Consider the following 25,071-nt stretch of genomic DNA (forward strand, 5'->3'; position numbering starts at 1 on the left):
CGAATGAAATTTAGAAAGTGTTAAAGAGGGAAGGAGAAAATGATAGACAAAAAGTAAAGCAAAAATAGATTTAAAGTATGTATAAATGGTACCCAGCAGAAAAACCCCAAACCCTGGAAAAAAAAAATGAGTATTCAATTATGTACTCAAGAAAACTGTTTTTTAAAAAATTATTTATTTATCTTTAGAGAGCGGGGAAAGAAAGGAGAAAGAGAGGGAGAGAAACATCAATGTATAGCTGCCTCTCACATACCCCCCCACTAGGGAATGGCCCACAACCCATGTATGTGCCCTGACTGGGAATTGAACTGGCAACCCTTTCATTCACAGGCCAGCACTCAAACCGCTCAGTCACATCAGCCAGGGCTGAAGAAAACTTTCTGAAATAAATGGATTGAAAGTAGACATCATGTGACTAAGAAAATTAATAAAAAATCAATCAACATCATGACATATTCTAGAAAAGGGATTTAACTTTGAATATGAAGTAAAAAAGTCACCTGAGCGGCTGAGAGGGAAAAAATTATTTAAAAGGGAAGAAAATGCCCTGGCTGGTGTGGCATTTTGGAGCATGGGCCCACAAACCGAAAAGTCCCAGGCTTGACTCCTGGTCACGGCACATGCCTAGTTAGGTTGCAGATTCAGTCCTCAGTCAAGGTGAATAGAAGAAGCAACCAATCAATGTTTCTCTCTCACATCAATGTTTCTCAACCTTCCCTTCTCTCTACAAATCAATGAGCATGCTTTTGGGTGAAAGTTAAAAAAAATTCTTTTAACAGGAAGAAAATATCAGGCCATCTTCAGATATCTCTATAACAATATTTAATACCAGAAGAAAATAGTACTCAAGTACCTTTTTTTAATTAAGTGTTCTTCACCTGTTAAGTTTTGCTGATCTTCCTCACCCTTTTTATTACTCAGAGTCTAAGGCAAGAATTTTGTAACCATCCTTGCTGTCTTAGAAGTACAGACAACTTTGAATAACCAAGAACTTGGAAAATATTATTCCCAAGAATTTTCTTGAGTAAACAATTACAAAATAGCATTTAGCTGGTTGATACTCACTCAGATATATTTGACAACTTTCAGTACTTGACATAATTAATGATGGGTTGAATAACATTTTTGAATTAAATAATAAAGTTAAACAATTTCTTTTCGAAACTCAAGTCACACAGAGAAGCAAGAAGGATCAAACATAACATTCATAAAGAAGCCAACCGGTGCCGACAGACACATATAGACCATCGCTTGCCACATGACTGACTGTGGGACCCAGCAACAGATTGAAAGTCCCTCCAAATCACATTGGGCAGGTATACATTCTTGAATATATTCTCTAATTCTGCATATATTTTTTCTTTATCTTCTATGAACTTAATGCCAATGCTGCTTATGTAATACCCAATACAACCCAATGAGAGAAATACAGTTGACCCTTGAACAACATAAGTTTGAACTTATACAAGGATTGTTTTCAGTACATGCTGTAAATGTATTTTTCTCTTCCTTATGAATGTCATAACAGTATTTTCTGTTCTCTAGCTTACCTTATTGTAAAAATACAGTATATAACACATACAACATATGTGTCAATCAACTGTTTATGTTATCAGCAAGGCTTCCACTCAAGAGTAGGCTATTAGTAGTTAAGTTTTGGGGGCGTTATAAGTCATATATGGGTTTTTGAATATGAAGGGATGGGTTCCCCTAACCCCCACATTGTTCAAGGGTCAACTTTCCTAAAGAGGGAGATGCTAATGATAGTCTTGCACTTAGTAAGGCCACAGCCATTGTGATAGCTAAGTTTTCTTTTCATCCCTTAAGAACCAATTTTTTACTTGCTTGTTGGCAATACTGGCCCCACTAAGAATGTTCGATCTAAAGGAACAGAGGACTGAAGATATTACATAATTTTAAAGGTTATCATTAGAACAATATAAACTTCCTGAATAAACAACAGATGATGCAAGATAAAACAACAAATACTTTTTTTAAAGGACAGTAAGGGGAAGCGCAATAAAATAATACAACAGAACTCTAGAACATATTTGTTATAATTGCAAGTATGAAAATATTTAATTCAACTCAGAGATAGGATTACATTGTAAAACTCAACTCTATCTTGTATCTAAGGGGCACGCCTAAAATAAAATGATTCAAAAATAAAAATAAAAGGACAAAAGTAACTGAAGCAAGTTCAAATTAGAAAGAAAACAATGGTATGTTAATACCATAAAAGGTAGAATTTAGGCCAAAAAAAGAGAAACTTTTAAAGAGCCAATTCAGGCCCTTTTCAATACTAAAGGGAATAGTAATTCATAAAAAGATGTAATAGTCACCAATATCAACATATGAAATAATTATGAAAATAAATTCACCTAATAAGAGCTAAAGGAGGAATATACAATATATGGGCTTTAAATCATTTCTGTCATTCCACCAAATGGATCAAAAATAAGCAAGGGTATAGAAAAACAGAAAAATGCAATTAATAACGTGTATTTGTTTCTTTAACTCAATGCTCTAAAAATAAAGAATATTCCTTTTTAAATGCTTGTTCAACATTTAAAAAAATATTGTATGTATGAACACACGAACATACACATCCACAGTATGAGAGATGTACATTGTATAATCAAACTACAATAAAACATCAAAACTTTAAAACAAAAAAACCCTATCAGCTCTTTGGGTTAAAAAGAAAATTTCAAACTGAAATCACAAAATAGCTACAAAACAAGAACACAGAAAATACTACATATCAGAGCTAATGAGATATCAAAAGCAGCGCTCAAAAAAAATTCTAAAATTTCATTGTTTTTTACCTTCACTTTATTTATTATTTTATTATTGCTGTTCATGTACAGTTGTCTCCATTCCCCCATCACCTCTCCCCCACCACCCTGTCTCCTACCCTCAAACCTACCCCCTTTGTCTTTGTTCATGTGTCCTTTATATGTGTTCCTTGACGGCCCTTCCCCTATTTTCACCCAACAGCCCTCTCTCCCCACCCTCTGGTTCCTGTCAGTTTGTTCTTTATTTCAATGTTTCTGGTTATATTTTGCTTGCTCGAATGAGATACCACTTCGCACTGGTCAGAACGGCCATATAAACGAATCAACAACCAACAAGTGCTGGTGAAGTTGTGGAGAAAAGGGAACCCTAGCGCACTGTTGGTGGGAATGCAGACTGCTGCACCCACTGTGGAAAACAGTATGGAATTTCCTCAGAAAACTAAAAATGGAACTGCCTTTTGACCCAGCAATTCCACTGCTAGGATTATATCCTAAGAACCCTGAAATACCAAATGAAAAGAACCTATGCACCCCAATGTTAATGGCAGCACAATGTACAACAGCCAAGTACTGAAAGCTAAACCTAAGTGCCCATCAGTAAATGACTGGATCAAAAAAACTATGGTACATTTACACAATGGAATACTACACAGCAGAGAGAAAGAAGGAGCTCCTACCCTTTGTGACAGCATGGATGGAACTGGAGAGCATTATGTTAAGTAAAATAAGCCAGGTGGTGAAAGACAAATACCATATGCTCTCACCTATAAGTGAAACCTACAATTTAATTCTTAAATAGTTACATGAGTAAAAATAAGTGAATTAAACATTTGACAAAAAAAACCCCCCACAACAACACACGAATATATTACCAAATAAAAAACTTAAATGAAAACACGGAATTCCTCAAAGACTGGCATAAATCATAAAATATCAAGCCAAAGTATTTAAACCATTAATTTTCTTTATTATCACTTTCATTTTACTTAGTGACAAAATTTGTAATAGCTCAACACACATTTATATTCTAACTCTACTACTACGTATGTTATTTTTAGTACGGGAAGCAAAATCAGAGATTCGGACTTTTACAAGGTAGCCATAGAATGAGAAACAGACAGTCTAGACCAGGGGTGTCAGACTCATTTTCACCAGGGTCCACATCAGCCTTGCAATTGCCTTCAAAGGGCTGAAATAATGTTTACAACTGTATAAACATAACTACTCCTTAACAGTTAAGGAGTTGAAATTACAATCAGCCTTTGAAAGCAACCACAAGAGGCTGATGTGGCCCCAGGTGAAAATGAGTTCGATGCCCCTGGTCTAGAATTAGGCTCAAAATACACAAATAATTCCATGCTTCCCCCCAAATCCATTTAATATATAGGAGCAGGGTTTATATTTCATTATGTATCCAGAGACAAAATACTTACATTCCCTATTTCAAAATTTTGCCTCATCAGCAGGTAAAGGGAGGCACTAGCATGTGATCGTATCGTACTGATACTACTGCTACAGTGTCGGAGAAGCCGGAGGCATAAATCAGCACACTGCTCTGTCTCTTCTTCAAACAGGAGTTCAGGGAACTGTAAAATAAACACCACCAACACTAAATTTATGCAGGCTGAACTAGAGATTTGTTCTAGATTTGAACTAGTATAACCCGAGAATTAAAAGAAGGATTAAGGGACAATATTTACTAATGGTTAATAATGTGGACCAAAGAAAGAAAGACTGGGTTTGAATACTAACTATGCCACTTACTAGCTAGCAGCAGTGTGACCTTGGACAAGTTTTCTCATCCATAAAATGAGCCCAATAATATTATCTACTATCTGTGGGATTGTATGACTGACTACCTTATAATGTTATGTACTACTTATAACGTACATAAAACACTTAGTGTAGTAACCAACATGAAATAATTTTGTATTGTGTTTTTATTATTATAAAATAGTAATATAACTTATTTTCACTGATTAAGTTTCATCAACAGCTCTGTTTCCATCTTATAAGATGACTATAATGAAATAGCTCCTTTAAGATTTAAAATGTACATATTTCTGGGAGGAAAACAACAGAGGAAATAAATATTTGAAGTAGCTAAACAAATGTACCTTCTTTTCCATCCACCACAAGATAAGTTAATTTCAATGGACTGAACTACTTACACACTGAATTCTTGATAAATCAAGTTAATAAAGAACAGACAGAACAAGAGGAAAACAAGAAAAGCCCTAAATTTAAAATGAGCCATTCATTTCAGGCCCTTCTCTGCATCAAATCCTATTTTGTAAGCCAGAAACTAGTTAAAAGTGATCCAAATAAGAACTCCAAAAGGCAAAGCAGTAGAAGACAAAGAGAAACCAAAGGTCTTAGTTTTTTTATTAAAATAAACCATACTAAAATAATATGTTTAGTTTTTACTAACTAAACATATTAACCGATGAACGTGCCAAATGATCTTAGACAATGTTAATACAGTCTGACGAGACTACAGGTACAAAATCCACCTACCTTTGAAACCAGGGCCCTCTGTGTAGCAAAGCAGTGTTGCAGATAAACTGCACTTTGGTTGCAGGCCATGCTGTGTAGTAGCACCTTCAGCACCCCGCCAAGGATGCTCTCTTTGGATTCTGTTACAGAAACTGTCTGCAGTTTAAAAATAGATAAATACAATAGACATGCACTTGTGATTTGGTTAGAGAGACAGAATATATATAACAAACAAATAATTGTTTTAAAATAGGAAAATAATATAAGATCTAGGAGGACTTCAAGAAAAAGGAGCTTACCAGGATTGGGATAAGAGAAAATAAAAAAAACATAATGGCAGGATTTAAGTGAGAAAAAAGAAAGAGGAAGGATAAAACTTTTAGGAACTACTGGTATTTAAACATAATTGTATGGTTCAATAAATACTTTTCCCTCAACCCCTGTTTACTAAATCTATACTTTAAATTCGTCTTCTTTGTGTTCTTACCTGGACAACAATCTCTAATGTATCCAAAATGATTAGGTTTGCTTCAGTAGCCAGATTTCCATCAATCAGGGCTTCATGTTCAATCTCTGCTCTTGACCTAATATAAAATAGTTTAAGAAATTCTATTTATTTTCTTTAATAAAGCCAATAGATCCAGAATTCAAAAAGGACTTAAAGATGTATAAAATAAAAAACTTAGAACCATTTTTAATATTTGCCTGAATGAAAAATTATAAGAGAATAAGGAAAAATATGACATTATACATACTAATGATTTGTTTTACCCTGCATCTTGTTGACCAAGCCAATCCACATTTTCTCCCCCTATTACAGTCTCACAGTCCACTGAGAGCAGAACTGTTCAGCTCTCAGACACACAGCAAACACAGAAAACCATGTGTCAGTCTGAGTGGCACAGATACTAGGTGGTGCTATGTAGGTTTGAATTTAGGGCCACTTCATGTAAAGCAACATACAAAATGTTCCAGGATAGGACTTCCAGCCAAGATGGAGGCATAGGTGGAAACACTGTACCTCCTGCACAACCACATTTAAGGACAACAAAGATTTAGAAACAAAAACACAACCAAAACAGACAGAAAATTGAACTGTACCTAAGTCTGACAACAAACCATTCATCCAGACAGTAAGAGGGGTGGAGTCGACAGCTGGAGCAGAGGGGTCCCGGCAGGAAAAGGTGGTGGTTAGCGGCCCCGGGCGGGTGCGGGGACAAAATGAGCAGATCCAGTAAGGCTCACAAGGTGGCTGGCTGACCACAGACACACATTCGTGTGCAGATAAACCAGGTGAAAAAACGAACAGTGAGACAGACCGTGCCACCCAAGGCCCCAGTGATGGGAATTAAAGCCTAAAAGCACCGATCAGAAAAACTTTTGGGGGGTTAGGTGCCGGGAGAGGCTCCCAGACTCACAGAAGAGTTAGCTGGAGAGACCTACAGGGCCCTAGAAAGTACACAAGCCCACACGCCCAGGAACGAGCACCAGAAGGGCCCAATTTGCTTGTGGGAAGCGGCAGAAGGGACCGAAATCAGAGAGCGGAACGCCATTGCTCCCTCTGTGACCCTGCCCCCAGTCACAATCCAGAGACTGGGCTGACCCCCACCTCATACGTAACAGGTGCGAACAGACCAAAACATTATGGCTCAAGCAGAAGAACAGCTCAAAGCCCTAGAGCCAATACTTCTAAGCAACAAAGAGATAGCCAACCTATCAAATGCACAGTTCAAAATGCTGGTGATCAGGATGCTCACAGAACTGGTTAATTTTTGTCAAAAATTAGATGAAAAAAATGAAGGCTACACTAAATGAAATGAAGAAAATGCACTGGGAATCAATAGTGATGGGAAGAAAACTGGGAGCAAAATCAATCGAGTGGGCCAGAAGAAAGAAAGAAATGACCAAACAGAAAAGAATGAAGAAACAAAAATTCAAAAAAATGAGGAGGCTTAGGAATCTCCAAGACATCTTTAAATGTTCCCATATCCAAATTATGGGGGTACCAAAAGGGGAAGAGGAAGAGCAACAAGTGAAAAGTTATTTGAATTTGAACAAATAGTAAAGGAGAACTTCCCCGATCTGGCAAAGGCAATAGACTTCCAGGAAGTCCAGGAAGCCAAAAGAGTCTCAAAGAAGTTGGACCCAAGGAAGAACACACCAAGGCACATCATAATTACATTACCCAAGATTAAAATGAAGAAGAGAATCCTAGAAGCAGCAAGAGAGAAGGGGACAGTCACCTACAAAGGAGTTCCCATCAGACTGTCAGCTCATTTCTCAAAAGACACCTTACAGGCAAGAAGGGGCTGGAAAGAAGTATTCCAAGTCATGAAATCCAAAGACCTACATCCAAGATTGATCTATCCAGCAAAACTTTCATTTATAATGGAAGGGCAGATAAAGCCCTTCTCAGATAAGGCCAAATTCAAGGAGTTTATCATCACCAAGCCCTTATTATATGAAATGTTAAAGGGACTTACCTAAGAAAAAGAATATAAAAAAGATGAACAGTGAAAGGACAGCAAACTCACAGTTATTAACAAACACACCTAAAACAAAAGCAAACTAAGAGGACAGCTAGATCAGGAGCGGAACCATAGAAATGAAGATCACATGGAGGGTTAGCAACAGGAGAGTGGGGGGAGGAGGAGGGGGTAGAAGGTACAGAGAATAAGTAGCATAGACAGTAGGTAGAAAATAGGGGGGAGGGCAAGAGTAGTGTGGGAAATGTAAAAGCTAAAGAACTTGTGACACATGGACATAAACTAAAGGGAGGGAATGGGGGGTAGGGGGTGTGCAGGGTGGAGGGGAATGACGAGGGGGAAATGGAACAACTGTAATGGCATAATCAATAAAATATATTTTTTAAAATGTTCCAGGATAAAATTATTTTTTCCCTAAAGTTTAGTAAGCTCTCTCCAATTTTAAATTTTTTAATGCAGAAAACAATGGGCTCTTCAGTTAGACGCTGGATAAAAACACTTATTTAGAAACAAAACACCTTGATCCCAATCAAGATATGTACTTGAATATCCAGTATTTATAAAAGTATTATTTAATTTAAAAAATTTAAGAAAAACTACAGGTAATTTATGGATAAAATTGACATTTATTTTAGTAGCAACACACATATATGTAAGCCATATAGACAAAACAACACACGAACCAAAGCGAAAGTGCAAGGACATACTAAATGCTAACTTTCTGAAGTTCTTAGATGTTTCAGTCTCTGAATCTTCACTAGTACCACCCAGGAGAACAGTTCATGGATTTACATTTTATAAATTGAAGGAGAATATACAGCATAGTTAGAATTAAATTGAAAAAGAAAATTATATACTGTTCAAACTTAAAGTTCAGCCAGATTTCTGTGAAGAAACTTAATAAGATGATTTAAACAAAAGAATCAGGAAAACACCAAAAAATGACTTCTTAAGAACACAGCAAGGTAAGCAGAAAGAACACATTATACAAATGTAGAAATAAAGTAATATACAAATAGTATATATAGCACCTGCTGCTTTGTGAATTCCACAACACATGTGGAAAAATAAAGAAATGAACTTGGATAGACAAAGAAAAGTGAACACTCAAAGCTTAAAAATTTTAACATATTTATATTATACTCAGCATCTGCTATATCTAAATATTTGAGTCTACCCCTAATCCTTATGCTGAAAAGTGTAAAGACCAAGCTAATGGTATTAGGAGGTAAAGTGAAGGTCCTGAGGGCAAAGGTCTTGTGAATGAGATTAGTGCCTTTAAAAAAGAGGCCCCAGGGAGTTTGCCTGCCCTTACACCGCATAAGGACACAACAGGGGAAGTCGGTACACTGGAATATGCTGTTGTCATGATCCTGAACTTCCCAGCTTTTGGAACTGTGCCAAACTACTGTTGTTTATAAACAACCCAGCATGTGATATTTTGTTATAGCAGCCTAAAGAGGCTAAGACGATTTCTGAAAATTTCAAACTCTTATCTATATGGTACCAAGTCTGCTGTTTCTCTCTCTACTGGCTTGCATAGGGCGTTGTTTCCTGTGTTGCTTGACTCCAGTGTCTGTGAGCTAATACTTCTGGAAGTTTATTTGAAAGAGTCCTATAATGGTTGGGCTGAAGATGTTTGTAGATAGAGTGACCAATCATCTTGATTTGACTTAGGACAGGACTGAGGGGTTGGTTCCCTGGGACATGATACATTCAGTGCTAAAATTAGGAGTACTAGGCAAATCTGAGTGAGTTGGCTGCCATATTCTAAAGATTTCTGGGGCAGCCAAGCTCCTTGAGGGCTAATTTGTAATTCCAAATTATCAAGAGAAAATATTTAACCCCTTGATTCAATGCCAAGTTTCAAGCCAAGAAATTTTACCCTCGGTCACCTACGCAGTGAGAAAGGCTTATTTCTAGTTCTTCTAATGCTGAAGGTGGAGTCCTTTAGGCTTCCAGACTCATGGTAGTGCATCTTCCATTGTTTTTTGCAGTAGCATCAGTCAGTGTACCTAGCTTGCCTCCATGCCAGAATCAGAAGACCTATAATGTTTTGTTCTTCTTTAATTATATTTTAAGCTTCAAGAGGGCAAAGATTAGTATTCTAATTTTTTGGCAATCCTTGAAATATTTAGTTGAGCATGACACCCAAAATATATTCTAAAACAATTGCAGAATGTAACTTTTCAAGGGAAAAAAGGGGTAACATTTAAAATATGTTACATTTTGCTTTACTATACCATATTAAAAATTCTTCTCCCAAACCTTTTAAAATCAATTTAAAAATTAAATAAAAACAATCTTGTCTTCTAAGATTTGAATGCCTAACATTGTGTGTGTGTATATATGTATACATATACATATATATAAAAAAACACTAAAATCAATCATGTTCCCCTTGCGTCTGAAATCCAACAAGCCTAACAGTAACATGAAATAGAAGGTTATATTACTTGTCAAGTTTCTCAGTGTTTTGACGCCAGTGAGTCATATCCTTTCTCCACCTCAGATTTTCTTGACTTCCAAAGGCACTTCCAGATGGGCTTCTCTCTGTCAAATAAATTTCAAAACCATATTTAAAATGTAATTTCAGTTGGACCACATATATGTACACTTGCACACATTTAAGAAACACTGAACAATGTTATTAATTTTATACATAGCCATTTTATCCTCAATATAAGTAGAAAAACCTGACAATGGTGCTTTTTATTCAAAATTTTCACAGCAGTTATAGAAAAAATATATTTGCTACATGTCATATGAAAAAACTAAATACCCTTTTAAATAAGCAAATTTTTGAACACTGATTTTCTCAAAATCTTAACCATGGTTTCTATATCCCTAAATGAATTAATCTTATTTCCTAACACTCTTTCTCTTGCTTACATTCCCAGTTATTGAGTGTGTGTGAATTCTGTATACATAATCTCACTACATATGTATATGTACCCTGATTTAGGATACCTGCAAGTGTTTAGGTACCTGGATACCCAGGCCAATCAATCATTCATCATGTCCACAGAAGTGCCTTCCCCAACTCTCCAAAACTTCTTTTCCTCTTAATTTGCTTTATTTCTCCCCATAGCACTTGCAACCACACGATTATAAGCTACTGAGAATAGAGAATACATCTACTTTGTCCATCACTTAATGTCTGGGGCTGACAGAACTTCTGGCACATTTTGAATCTCAGTTAAGTTTTTGTTTGGTAAATGAAGAAAATAAGAATTTCTAAAGTAATTACTCCTTTTGGTCCACAGAGGGCAGAACAGGAGAAATACAGGGACTTTGTCTCAATAGGTTTCTGGATGGAAGGTGGACTGAATAGCACAGACTGGAGATTTTTGAGCAGTGTGCTCCGACAACTTTTAAAACATGCAATACCTGATTTTTTAGTGAGGGGCACTGACTGACCTCTCTTTTCGTGGACTATCAAATAAAAAATGATAACACCAATGCCACAATAGCTGTCTGCTGTAAATGAATAAAAATTACACTATATTTTTGTCAGACCAAAAAAATTTATTTTTGGCATGCCACAGAATTTTAGTAATTAGTTTGTGTGCCATAAGATGAAAAAGGCTGAAAATCTCTGGTACAGGCTCTTTTAAGGGACAGTAGCAATAGAACTGATTCACACAAACCCAGTACAAGTGGAGAAGGCACTGGGAATTATGCAGAAATATAAAAATATGTGTATTTAAACAAGAGAACATCATGATTTTAGGCTTTCAATGAGAAAACTAATGCTCCATTTTTTCAAAAAATGAGACCTTAAATTGGTTGGGGAAATAAAAACAAAAATGAAAGTAAAAATTCAGAGGTCGCATACAAATTTAAAAAATACTGAGAAACAAATATAATTTGCCACACAATAAAGGACATGTCTGGAAATTTCTCTTGCTTTCTCTCCCTTCCCTTTTCTATCTTTCCTCCCTTCTCTTTATCTTTTTGATTTTGAAATCTCTATCTTTAAAAAATTTTGTAGAAGAAAACAAAAATGACATGCCTATATTCAGAGTTAACTGAATAAATACGAGGTCTGCCCAGAAGGCATCAGCCATGCAGTATGAAAAATAGAGACAGTCACTGAAGAGGATACAAGATACAACAAACACTGTACATGGGACAATGACGCCTCAGTCACCCTCCAAGCAGGCACCCTGCAACCTCACACAGTTCTCCCAATTGTTATCAGTTGCCCCATCATATTTTCCTGAATCTCATAGACAGTCTGAAATCTCTTCCCTTTCAAAGGTGATTTTAGTTTTAGGAAAACCCAGAAGTTGCAGGGTGACAAATCTGGGCTGCAGTGGGGCTGAGTCACCTGGGTGATTTGATGATTCACAAAAAAACTTGAAACAAGATGGGTGTTTGTCACAAACTTGTCACATGAATGGGTGCATTGTTGTGATGAAGCTGCCAATCCCCAGCTGCCCATAGCTGCAGCCTTTGGAATCACTGGAATAGTTTCCAAGCAGGAACATTCAAGCTTATTGCAAAATTTGAGGCAGATTTGTTGCTTCACTCGCTCAGTCCTTTTGAATGCTGCACTCACACAGTACACATGTTCATTCAATGTCTACCACCCCCACTGAGTAGTACAGGGTAGTTGTCATTGTTCACACATGTATTCCAGTCCACTCTCCTTGGCTGCCAGGTTACACTGATTTCATGCAAACCATTCTCATTATACTAACAACAGCTAGACTTTTTCCAGATAGGCCTCATGTGTGATCTACTTAACATTTTTATCATAAACTTTTTTTTTCATGAAATTGTTTCATCTCCTTAGTTAAGAATATCTATAATTAGGTGACCTAGCTTAAATGTTCAAATGCAAATAAGAATTGCAAAGGCTACATTTTTCTAAGATAAGAAATTTTCTAAGACAATTCTTTTTTTAATTGAGATATAACTGACATATATAACATTAATTTCAGGTGTATAACATAATTAGATATATGTACACACTATAAAATGATCACTACATTAAGTCTAGTTAATATCCATCATACCACATATATTTACAAATATTTTTTTCTTATAATGAGAACTTTTAAGATCTACTCTCTGAGCAGCTTTCAAATACACAATACAGCATTATTAACTAAGGCCACCATGCTGTAGATTACATCCCAGTGCTTACGTGTTTTACAATGGAAAGTTCGTACCTCTGGACCCCCTTTACCCATTTTGTCCGTCCCGACACACCTGCCTCTGTCAATCGTCTATCTGTCTTCTATAAGTTCAGTTTGTTTGTGTTAGATTCCACATACAGAACTTCAATTCTTTCATTCAAACAATGATAGCTGTCCTAAGTCCATAGGTATAAAAATGTAAAAAGTGCTAACAGCTCCACTCTTTGAGCTATGGTATAATAAAAAGAACATTAAATTGGAAGTCAAAAGATCTTGGTTCTGTCACTTAGTTTATAATCTCAGCCAAGTTATTTACCTCTATGAATTTTATTTTCTTTATCTTAAAGATGAGGATAATGAACAATTAAATGATGTACTTAAGAGTTAATTTTCATATCTTCTTAGAAGATTATTGTAAATAATAAATAAGTTAAAAGAAAATAAATAGGTATCTTATGAATTGTATATAACTTAAGTGGAAAAAAATGGTGCTCTATTAATTCCATTAAAAGTAAACACCTTATCTTCATTCATTATTAAATTCCAAACACACATAGCATATAAAAGATATTTAAGCTCATTTAAATAAATGATCACTATGGTAATAGCCTTTTAGAAGAAAATAAATAAAAAATTCATGTAAACGTATCTTCATATTCTAAGTCAACAAATATATACAGAACTGTTGGCCTGGGTTATGTTCACAGATGACTAAGCCGTGTCCCTGAACTTAATTAAGGAGCTCCCAGCAACAGTATTATTTGTGTATCACTTTAGAATTTATAAAATATTTACAGATATTGCCACTACAAAGATGCTAAGGTCAGTTAGTTATACTTCCTTTAAAATTCACAAGTGGTTGAGGAAAAGGAAAGTAGGGAGATTAAGTGACTGAGCCAAGGTTATACGGCTAATGGGTAGCAGACCAGGTGTGGGGGACGGTGAAGGTTGGCATCATACAGCTGGAACCTGCGGGGGTTAAACAAGTGATAACCGCAGGCTTCAGCTGAATGTGACTGCAACTTCTGCAGTAGACGTATGTATCAGTTAAAGAGCCTGGGAATGGAACAATCTGTGCCTGCAGCCTTTCCCTGGGTTTGCAAAATGTCCTTGAGCTGTATCCAACCAACCCCTATCAAATAAACATGAAACCATGTTCAGGGTCATCGTCCCTCCATCAAAGGGCAATGTCCCACCTGGTCCCCGCTTTTCCTTAAACTATCTGTGCTGTGCCTTTCTTCATCTCCCGTTTGCCCCACTCCACACTGGTCGAGGCAACCAAGAATCAGAAACAGGCCTCTAGGCTCCTAAACTGTTTCATCCTCCTGATATTTGAGTTTGATGGGCAATATCTTTGCCTTAGACTAGATAGAGTACATTTTTAAAAGATTAAAAAAAATTTATTTTTAGAGAGAGGGAAAGGAAGGGAGAAAGACAGGGAAACATCAATGCGCAGTTGCTTCTCGCACACCTCCTGTCCGCAACCTAGGTATGTGCCCTGATTGGGAATTGAACCTGTGACCCTTTGGTTCACAAGCTGACACTCAATTCACTGAGCCACACCAACCAGGGCTTGGGACTATATTAATTCATTCTGCTAATAAACTTTCAATAAAAAATGATGCTACATGTAATTTATGGTACCGAGAGAGTCCTACTATAAACTATAAACTCTGGGTGATTATGATGTGTCAGTGTAGGTTCATTAATTGTAACAAGTATACCACTCTGGTGAGGGATGTTGATAATGGGAGAGGCTATGCATCTGTATGAGCAGGGATATCTCTGTATCTTCAGCCTGGTTTTGCTGTGAACCTAAAACTGCTCTAAAAATAGTCTATTTTTTAAAATAAGGGATGCTATTGATAATCATGCAAGGACAACAGGAATAATCTGAGACTATCCAGAGCAAATCAGGAAGTATATTTACAGTACTTAAATTGAAATTCTAACTTGAATACCTGCAGAAAAATGGTTATCCAGGGTAATTCACAGTTACATTTAAAATACTATTTTAGCCCTGGCTGGTGTAGCTCAGTGGATTGAGCACGGGCCTACGAACCAAAAGATCGTGGTTCGATTCCCCATCAGGGCAAATGACTGGGTTGCAGGCCAGTTCCGGGCAAATGACTGGGTTGCAGGCCAGTTCCCAGCAGGGGACGCACCAGAAGCAACCATACATTGATATAAAAAATAAAATAAAATAAAATACTATTTTAAAAGTGTGAAATTGTCACTGAAGACTTGCGAGAATGATCATCACAATACATACTTCAAGGAAATGGAAACAATTCTCACCGGAAGAAGATACTACATACGTACCGAGCTGTCCTCGGCTGCGGCGCACCATCTCTTGTCTAGCACCTATGCTCCCAAGAATAGCTTCTTCAAGCTTAGCTCTCATGTCTTTCGATTTCTTAAAGGTCAAACTATTCATTCTTTCAAACACTTTCTTTCCCTAAAATTTAAACATTATAAAAATAAGAGGCGATGATAAAATTCTCTTCTTTTTCCATACTGTTTCCTCTCTTGTTCCTCTTTGCAAAGGCATAATGATCACTTACTTTGTACTCAAAGCATGATACACAGAGATAAAGCAGATCCAGTAGCCGGTTTAGCTGCAGGACCGAGAGATCTGTGAACCACTTTTGTAGAACTGTCTCGTCTGCATTCTTGAGAACCCAGAGTAGACAGATCAAAAGGCTCCGACTTGATTCGGCTGAAAAGGTGGTGTGCTGCCTGCCACTCTGAAAAGCAAGAACAATAGAATGAGACAGATTGGTCAACGGCCATTTATTTGGGGGGGGGGGCTGTCAGTTTTCTTCAAAAAAGCAATAAAACAAAAATTGCTTAAAAATCGAATGTTTAAAAAGAACCATTTGATTTAGAATATACTTGTATAAGTCATATAAAAAGTTAAAGTTAAGGTACCGAAGTTTACTGAACCTTTCCTGGCAAAAGAAGGTTGTTTCAATATGTGCTACAGTTTCCAGCAGATGTTAATAGAAAACACAAAGTAAAAAATCTAAAAGGTCCTACTATTAAAAACTAAGATATCTACCACACAATATCAAACAGGATGAAATTAAAGGAAAAAAAAAAACCACTGACTCAAAAAATATTAAAATAAAAAGTAATAACAAAATGTGTATCAGGTTTAGAGAACCTCCAATTCCTGTAAAGGACACTGAAAAAAGGAGAAGTCTTAACGTTATATATGTAAAAAGCATTTGTACATAGAGCACATAAGGTTAAAGTGCTACTTTCAGTTTTCAATCTGCAGTAACATTGCGCAGGCCAAAAAGTTTGTTTGGTTTTTCCCCATACGATGGCTCTAGTAGTTGCTCAGTTGTCCTTAACTTCATTCGAAACAGCTTTATTAGATTATATTGTGATAGCTGTCATATCAGCGTGCTTTAAAAAAAAATCATCAAAATTGGTGAATTTTTGTGTAGCCATTATAATATTGAAGATGGAAGAAAATATACAACATTTTTGGCATATTATGTTTTATTATATCAAGAAAGGTAAAAACACAACTGAAATGCAAAAAAAAAATTGTGAATTTGTGCAGTGTATGGACAAGGAGCTATGACCGAACATGTCAAAAGTGGTTTGTTAAGTTACGTGCTAGGGATTTCTTGCTGGACGATGCTCCATTGGTGGGGTAGACCAGTTGAAGTAGATAGTGATCAAGTTGAGACATTAACTGAGAAGAATCAAAGTTATACCATGTGAGAGATGGCCAACATACTCAAAATATCCAAATCAATAAAGCTATTGCTGAAAACTAAAAATGTGTCTTTTATTTTAATGGAAAAACATACAGACTTTTTGGCCAACCCAATATATAGTATGTAAAATACAAGTGAAAAACTAAGAGTAGGAACTTGTTTACAGTACCATTTATTGGATATTTACTCTGTTCCAGTCATCATGCTAACCTCTTGACACACATTATTTCATTTGGTTTGCCAACAATATTGTAAAGTAGGTAACATCACTTGAATTTCACAGACAAGAATTCAGGATGACAATAATAACAATAATGATGATGATTACAAAACACAACAAAATTTGAAATGTGCTAGATACTACATTAATCACTTTTTCTTATTTAACTCACAATTTTGTAAGAAATAACAGTATTAACTACTGTTATTTCCAGTTTATCGGTAAGGAAAGTAAAGGCTAGAGATTAAGCAATTTCTCCAAAAGTAAGTTCTCTAATCATGCAATTAAGCCAAAATCAGAAACAAAGAATTACTACAAATTTTGTATGACTGGAAATAGCCCAAGGTCTAAAAAGAGGTCATAATAAACTTTAGATATATTTTGAACTAAATAATGAAAATTCTGTGTATAAATTGTGGAAAATAACTAAAACAATAATTAAAGGAAAATGTACAGGCTTAAAATATGTATCAAAGAAGAATGAAAATTGGTGAATTAAGCATCCATCTTAGGAAGTCAGAAGAAGACGCCCTGGCTGGTATGGTTTAGTGGATTGAGTGCGGGCCTGTGAACTTGGTTTGATTGATTCCCAGTCAGGGCACTACTTGCATTGTGGGGTTAGGCCTCCAGTTTGGGGGCCTGTGAGAGGCAACTCAGGGATACTTGTCTCTCACGCCGACCCTTTTCTCTCCCTCTTTCCCTCCCTTTCCCTCTCTCTAAAAATAAATTTAAATATCTAAAAATAGGAGAGAAAATTATAATGGTGGAAAATTATAACTCACCCCAGCATTCGTAAAACGCAAAAAAAAAAAAGTCAGAAAAACAAAGTAGAAGACAGTATACAATAAATCCAAAGAAAGTTATAAGGCAGTAAATAATAAAAATAAACATTCAAAAATGAGGATCAACATTGTCCCCAAATTGGTTCTTTATAAAGACTTGAGATATATAGAAATTTCTATTGAGACTGATTCAAGACAAAAAGGTACAAAAAGCTAGTCACATAAATAAAAATATTTACAACTACAGATGTTATAGACATTAAAAAGATCATACAAGATATTCGAAACCACTTTGCATGTCAAAAAAATGAGTAAATATCCAGAATAAACTTTCCAGAAACCAGTGTAAAACAAAATAGAAAACTTGAAAACTCTTACAGTCATCAAAGAAATTAAACCAGTAGTTTTACAACTTTCAAAAAAACCTGCAGGTGCAGATGATTGCTTCACCTACAAGTTATCCAAATATTCCAGGAAAAAATAATTCCAATTTTAAACTAGTACTTTCAGAGAACAGAAAAGGGAAACTTCGTAGCTCATTTTAATTGGCTACCTTAAGCCTGATTCTATACCTAAAAAGAACATTATGAGAAAGAAAAATTACAGGCAATCTTACAAACATAAACAAATCATAAACAAAATATAGCAAACTAAACTCATTTGTACACAGAATTTAATTCACAAATTCTAAGTAGGTTTAATGCTAGAAAGCGAACTGAAAAGGGGTCACAGTAAAAGATTAACAAGCAAAATAACATGACTGTCTCAATGGTTGCAAAAAATCATGATAAAGTTCAACAAGTATTCATGATTAAAAAACAAAACTCTTAGCAAACTAGGAACAGACCAGGACTTCCATAATATAATGAAGGTATTTAAAAAATATATATAGTGCATTTGTTTAAGAATGAAATGTTGCAAGTTTCCCCTTTAAAGATGCCAACTATCACTTCTATTCAACATTATATTGAAGGTTCTATCTCGTAAAATAAGTTATAAAAGAAATAAAAGGAGAAAATAAAACTGCAGTTATTCACAGATGACTGTGTACGTAAGAAAAAGAAATCCATGCACGTCATTAGTTTAAAATTTTGAGTGAAATAAACATTATTATACAAAATCAAATCTACTTCTACAAAAAAGCAATAAACAGTTAAAAAACAGAATTTTTTAGAATTCTCACGTGAGGATATGTTCATTGATTTTTAGAGAGGAAGGGAAGGAGGAAAGGAGGTAAGGAGAGAAGGAGGCAGGGAGGGAGGAAAGGGGATGGGGAAGGAGAAGAAGGAGAGACAGACAGAAACATTCATCAGCTGCCTCCTATATGAGCCTCAACCAGGGATCAAACCCACAAGTTCATCAGGAATTGAACCCAACCTTTTGATGTACCTGACAAAACTTCAATCAACTGAGCCATGTAGCCAGGGCAGAAAACAGAATTTTTGAAAAGCATTTTTATAAGAATATAGGATTATATATAAATATGTTATTTTATTTATAGTATAATAAAATATCAAAAATATGAAGGAGCAAAAATACATCTAGAAAATAGGTACTAAACCTCTTTGATGAAAACTATAAAAGTTTTTGTATTCATGGGTATTAGAGAAGACCTAAATAATGGGGAGATCTGTCATGTTCAAGGATTAGGAGACCCAACAGTCTAAACTTATCAGTGTTTCTCTAAAACTAATCCACAGATGCAATACAATTTCAACCCAAATGCCAATAGTTCATTGGCTTTCATTTATTTTAGTGGAACTTCGTAAGGGGATTACAAAACTTATGTAGAAATAGAAAGGACCAAGAATTAGACACAAAATTTTAAAAAAATGCATGAGGACTTTCTTTACCTGATAGACAATATAGAAATAGTATTCCAGGGCAATAGAAAAAATAATCTTTTAATAAATGATATTGAGATGATTTGGTATAATATATAAATAAGTGAACCTGGATCCCCCAAATTCCACGGTTCATAAAAATCAATTCCCTGATTTAAAAATTGTATATAAAAGGAAAAAATCATTTTATTCATTCATTCAGGAGAAAAAAACCACTTTTAAATAACATAAGGGAAAGCCTTCCAATTCTTGGAATAGGGAAAAAAATTTTAAGATACAAAAAATACTAGAAAAAGATCAAGAAATAAAAGTGTTTTTTTCATTTGTTTTATTTATTTATTTTTATTTATTTATCTTTAGAGGGGAAGAGAAGGAGAGAGAGAAAAACATCAATGTATGGTTGCCTCTCATGCACCCCCTGCCAGGAACTGGCCTGCAACCCAGGCATGTGCCCTGACTGGGAATTGAACTACGATCCTTTGGTTCGAAGGCCCACACTCAATCCACTGAGCTACACCAGCCAGAGCCCAAATAAAAGTATTTTAAAATAAGACATTCTAGCCCTGGCTGGTGTGGCTCAGTGGATTGAGAACGGGCTTCGAACTAAAGAGTCACTGGTTCAATTCCCAGTCAGGACACATGCCTGCATAACAGGCCACTTCCCCAGTTGGGGGCATGAGGCGCCTAACCGATGTATCTCTTACACATGACGCTGCTCTCCCTCTCTTTTTCCCTCCCTTCCTCTCTCTCTGAAAATAAGTAAATAAAATGTTAAAAAACAGGAAGTCAAAAAGATAATCCACAGAATGGGAGAAAATATATGAAATCATACATGAGGAAGTTGTACCCAGAATATATAAAAAACTCTTTCAGGTCAGTAACAAAAAGACAGATAACACAATTTTAAAATGGCAAAGGATTTGAATAGACTTTAATCTAAACAAGATAGATATACAGAAAGATGGGCCAATAAGCAAAGAAAAGGTGCTCAACATTGGTGCATATTAGGGAAATACAGATCAAAACCACAACGAGATGCCACTTCATACCCTTCCAAGGGGCTCTAATACAAAAAAATAAAAAGAACGTAAGTGTAGGTGAGGATATGGAGAAACAGGAACCTATTATTCATTGCTAGTGAGAATGTAAAATGGTGCAGCCACTTTGAAAAAGAGTTTAGAAGTTTCCCAACACGTTAACCACAGAGACGCCACACCACCCAGCAGACCCACTCCTAGGTACCTACCTACCTACGAAAAATGAGAGCCCGTGTGCCCACAAAGGCGTGTCTACAACACTCACGACAGCATATCCCAACAGCCAAAAAAGTAGAAATAATGCAAATGTTCCACTGATAAATGGTTAAAATATGGTATAACAATACAAAGGAATACTATTTCTTTGGCAATAAAAAAAAAGTACTGATACATGTTAAAACATGGGTGAACTTCAAAAAGATTATGCTTAGTGAGAGAAGTCAGACACAAAAGATTACAGTGTATAATTCCATTTATGCAACACATCCAAAATAGGTAAACGTATACGGACAAAAATGGATTAGCTGCTGCCTGGGGCTGAGGCTCTGGAAGTAGGGAGTAAGGCTAATAGGCCTAGGGCTTCTTACTGGGGTGATGGAAAGGATCTAAAATTAGATTGTGGTGACAGCTCCACAACTCTGTAAACATATTAAAAACCATGAAATTGTACACTGAAAATGGGTCAATCTTTTGATATGTAAATTATCCCTGTAAAACCTTTTTTTTAAAGTTGTCAAGTAGGACAGCTTCCATAAATGCTGCATTCTTCTGAAAGAAAGTCATTCAAAATTTTTAGAACTTGATCTTGCTCTATTGGCAATTTTTCTCCCTACTCCCATATCCTTCCCTCTTCAAGGGGGAAAATTACATAAGCAGAGCAAATATCCATTTTTTTAAACATGAAAATGTGTAACTCTTCACAGATTAAAAATATTTCAATTGCTAAACAACTAAGAATATTTCTCAGGGCTGACTAAGATTAAAATGGCTTAAAAAAATAGGCTATATGATAAGACAACTTTCGAAATTCTGAATGACAGAAGACAAAGCCTTATACCATCAACCAAGCCAGAGTACTTCTGCATCAGCTAAGACAACAAATAATCAAGTTACTTAAGAGGACATTCTTGTAAATATCTGTCTTTCCATAAAACAATTCTGTAGGAGGGTTGTTTTTACCGTTGATGTGAGGAGGAAACTGCCCGGCCTTGTTAATTGAGGAACTGAGGTTCCTGCAATTGCCATGGCAACTGTCTGGCTTATCATGCTTCCACTCTCACTTTCATAATCATCAGTGGCTATACAAATTGGTCTTCCTCGTTGATTGTGAGTTTCTGGAAGAAATAATCCAAAGATAAAAAAAATAAAGCTTCTGTTTAGCTTAGTTTAGCTATTGAGCATGCAATTCGTTTTCCTATTCTCTACTACTCTTAAGAAAACCTTGTTAATATGTAGTATTTATCCTTAGGGTTACTTCTTCTAAACAATATTTTCAATAATTTAAATACCAATTCATTATTTATAGCTTTGTAGTGAACTTTACCTTGCTAGTAAAAGAAGAGACAACAATTTAAACATTTTTGCCTTCAAGTAAGAAAATCCACTTTAGTGATTAAAATACTGGAAAAATTACTCAACTAACAATACTTTACAGGCAAGGAGTCAGTTATCTGTGTATCACTAGCACCTAGAGAAGTTCTTAATAGATATTAGGTAGTAAGTATTTGTTTTTATTGAACTGGAAGTATTTTTATCAAGTTAATAGCTAGTTTAAATGCATCCTCTAGTATTTTCTTTAGAGCAAATGAAGGAATTCAAGTAAATTCTAAATATGAAAAACAACAGCAAAAATTTATTGGTCCTAATTTTTAAAAAGCAACAAAACATCCTATTAACCCGAATGTTAGCCATAAACCTAATTTTTTATTCAGGTGAGTGTTCATTTTACTTATATAAATATAAATTATAAATTATAAATTTATAATTTATATTTCTGCTTCCTTATATTTCTCTTCTTAAAATAAGATCTTTACTCCCAAGAACACTTCTAACCCTTGTAGATATTGAGATTTGCCTTTAAATCTGTCTCAGAGGGACTGAGTACCTGTGAAATCGTACAGCTGAGGAACAGTCTCCATGACGATGCCGATCAGAGGGAGATACAACATGGCCACCCGCGCCTTTATCTGGGGGTCAGAGTACCGTGGGTCGGAGTCATGACTGGATAGCAAATTGTGTACCATATTGATGACTTTCTTATGCAATCCAAACAGTCTATTTAAAAAGAAGATGGAGAAAAAGAAGCAGTAAGGTCACAGAGATTAGTTAGTACCTTTGAAACAAACAGTAAGCCATGGTACCAAATCAATTTGTTCAACTCAACTTTGTCACGTATTTGTATGTATTCCTATAAGCACACTTTTCATTTTAAAATTAATAAATGCCTGTATAAATAAGAACTGAGGTAAAATAAATATTACATAAATTCACTTAGGAGTAAACATGGATACTTTTACATTAACTCCATATTAATGCATTTTAATATTAGATAAGAGCAGTTATAGTTATATTTTAAAGAAGAAAAAAGAGGAAAATTTTAAGTAGCTGTAAATTTTACTTCATCAAATGAGATATTTTCACATTCACCAAAGTAAACTTTTATTTCCTTTTTCCAAAAGAACAATTCTCTACCCAATGGATTATGTAGTCCACAGGCTGGGGTTGCCTTTAACATCTATTTAAACTAAACTACCTTGCTCACTTCCTTGCTTCCTTTACCTCACTTGGGCTCTTACAATTTTCCTAGAATTCCAGTCACTTGCATTTCTACTGGGCTAATATACTTGCAAGGGCCACTCTTCACACCTTTTTTTTTTTTTTTTTTGCCTCTCTTTTTAAACTGAAGGCACTCTGACTGTGCAAACAATTCTAACTAAAAATCCACCCAACTTCAACTGGCCCTTCATGCTGAATTATTTGGCACCAGTTTCAGATCTCAGTCTCTCTCCTTAAGTCTCTCACCATCAATCTCAGTAACAGACCTAACCTCTAATTTCTTTCTTTTAGGAAAGAAAGCCATTCCAAATTTTCTCTGGTCACATTTTTAAACACATCTTTCTTTATAGCTGTAGGGTCACCTTTTCTTGTGTCTCAGAAAAAGCTGTATGTTCTCCCAGAAAGTAAATTCCCCATATGTTCAATGAATCCCATCCATTGTCAACAGCCCTTCATTCTTCAAGTAATCCTTTTCTATCTTGAAAATATACATTTACTTGAAACTAGTTTCCTCTGTGATGTCCCCAATTATAAACTTACTGAATGTTAAGTCTATACCAGGTGTTCCCATTCACTATAAGCTACTCTCTACAATCTACTCCCTTTCTTTATAACTAACAGTATTTGAGTGTTTACATCATGGTACTATACTATTGTTACGGTACAGTAGACAGTCTGTCCAGAACACCAGGAAGTCTCCCCCATTGGCCAAGATGGCAGGAGGGGTGGTAGGTTTTTACATTGAGTGTGCAAAATGTTAGCAAGATAATTATGTAGGAAAAAGCCTTCCCCATTCTGGTACCAACTTAGGAGTGGGAACAGGAGAAGACAGGCACATGCACCACGGAAGTCAGATGGCGCAGGGAGAGGTGCTGGACCAAAAAGGCCTCTCGGTGGACTCCTATGTACGAGGATAATTACCTACGTAGGGTGGTTGTGAAAATTTCTATAATTTATGCAACATGCCTAATACAGTGCCTTGTATATTGCCTTCCTCAGTAAACACAATATTAGCTTCCATCTCCTTTAAAATAATATAGTTTTAAAGGCTGGAATTTAAAACTAAGGAGTTTTACTCCAGAGCCCCTGATCTTATCTGCCACTTTATATAGCTGCCTATAAAACATAAGTGGAGATTCTTCTCCCTTCCAGATTTTTATTCAGAAAGTATATTTTTAAACACCATCAAAAACCACAATAAAAATGTTATTTCATTTTTTAGCTTTCAATTTGACACTTTGTTATCGTACATCTTTTCACTATTTTCTCCAAATAGTTCCTCCCCTTCCTCATACTATCATTCTTCTCAAGTTTCAGATTCTGGTCATTTGCTCTTTGTGTCGTCTATTCCTAACTCGTGTATTACCAGTGATGACTTCCAAACCCGGATTCCTTGTATCTTAGCAGCTACCAACTCTAGACTCCAGTCTCTCTAAGCTCTACTCATCATCTCCACAAAGCCTTTTTGTAAGCCAACATTCCTCAGTCACATGTAGTAATTCAATATATACTTATGCGGGATCTGTGATATGCTAGTCTAGAGGTTGGAGATAAGACATTGCCCCTGTTCTTAAAAAGCTCATTTTAGTAAGAGGAACAAACAAAAAAATAATTCAATGTTCCAAATGCTATAATACAGATGTTAATCTTGTACAGAACCATGCCTGTACTACAAAATTCGCATTTAATCATAGTGTACTGTTTCCATCCTAACTTTCTTCCTACAATGAAAGTTTCTAGAGAAGAAATCTG

At 35.7% G+C, this 25,071-nt stretch overlaps 1 protein-coding gene across 5 annotated transcripts in view; it reads right to left on the bottom strand.

Annotated features, from left to right (window-relative positions):
- DOCK7 (dedicator of cytokinesis 7) overlaps nt 1-25,071 on the bottom strand; it is a 211,462-nt gene that overhangs the window by 29,051 nt on the left and 157,340 nt on the right. For all 5 annotated transcript variants that reach the window (XM_037136230.2, XM_053655506.1, XM_037136231.2 and 2 more), the window contains 8 exons: nt 22,649-22,818; nt 21,724-21,878; nt 15,492-15,674; nt 15,250-15,385; nt 10,237-10,333; nt 5,782-5,878; nt 5,316-5,450; nt 4,232-4,384 (listed from right to left, as the gene is read on the bottom strand). In XM_037136230.2, the coding sequence (XP_036992125.2) occupies nt 4,232-4,384; nt 5,316-5,450; nt 5,782-5,878; nt 10,237-10,333; nt 15,250-15,385; nt 15,492-15,674; nt 21,724-21,878; nt 22,649-22,818 (1,126 nt within the window). The remainder of the gene's footprint in view (nt 1-4,231; nt 4,385-5,315; nt 5,451-5,781; nt 5,879-10,236; nt 10,334-15,249; nt 15,386-15,491; nt 15,675-21,723; nt 21,879-22,648; nt 22,819-25,071) is intronic.

This window comes from Artibeus jamaicensis, unplaced genomic scaffold, assembly GCF_021234435.1.
Source record: "Artibeus jamaicensis isolate MK-2021 breed Jamaican fruit bat unplaced genomic scaffold, CSHL_Jam_final scaffold_1019, whole genome shotgun sequence".
Lineage (NCBI taxonomy): Eukaryota > Metazoa > Chordata > Mammalia > Chiroptera > Phyllostomidae > Artibeus > Artibeus jamaicensis.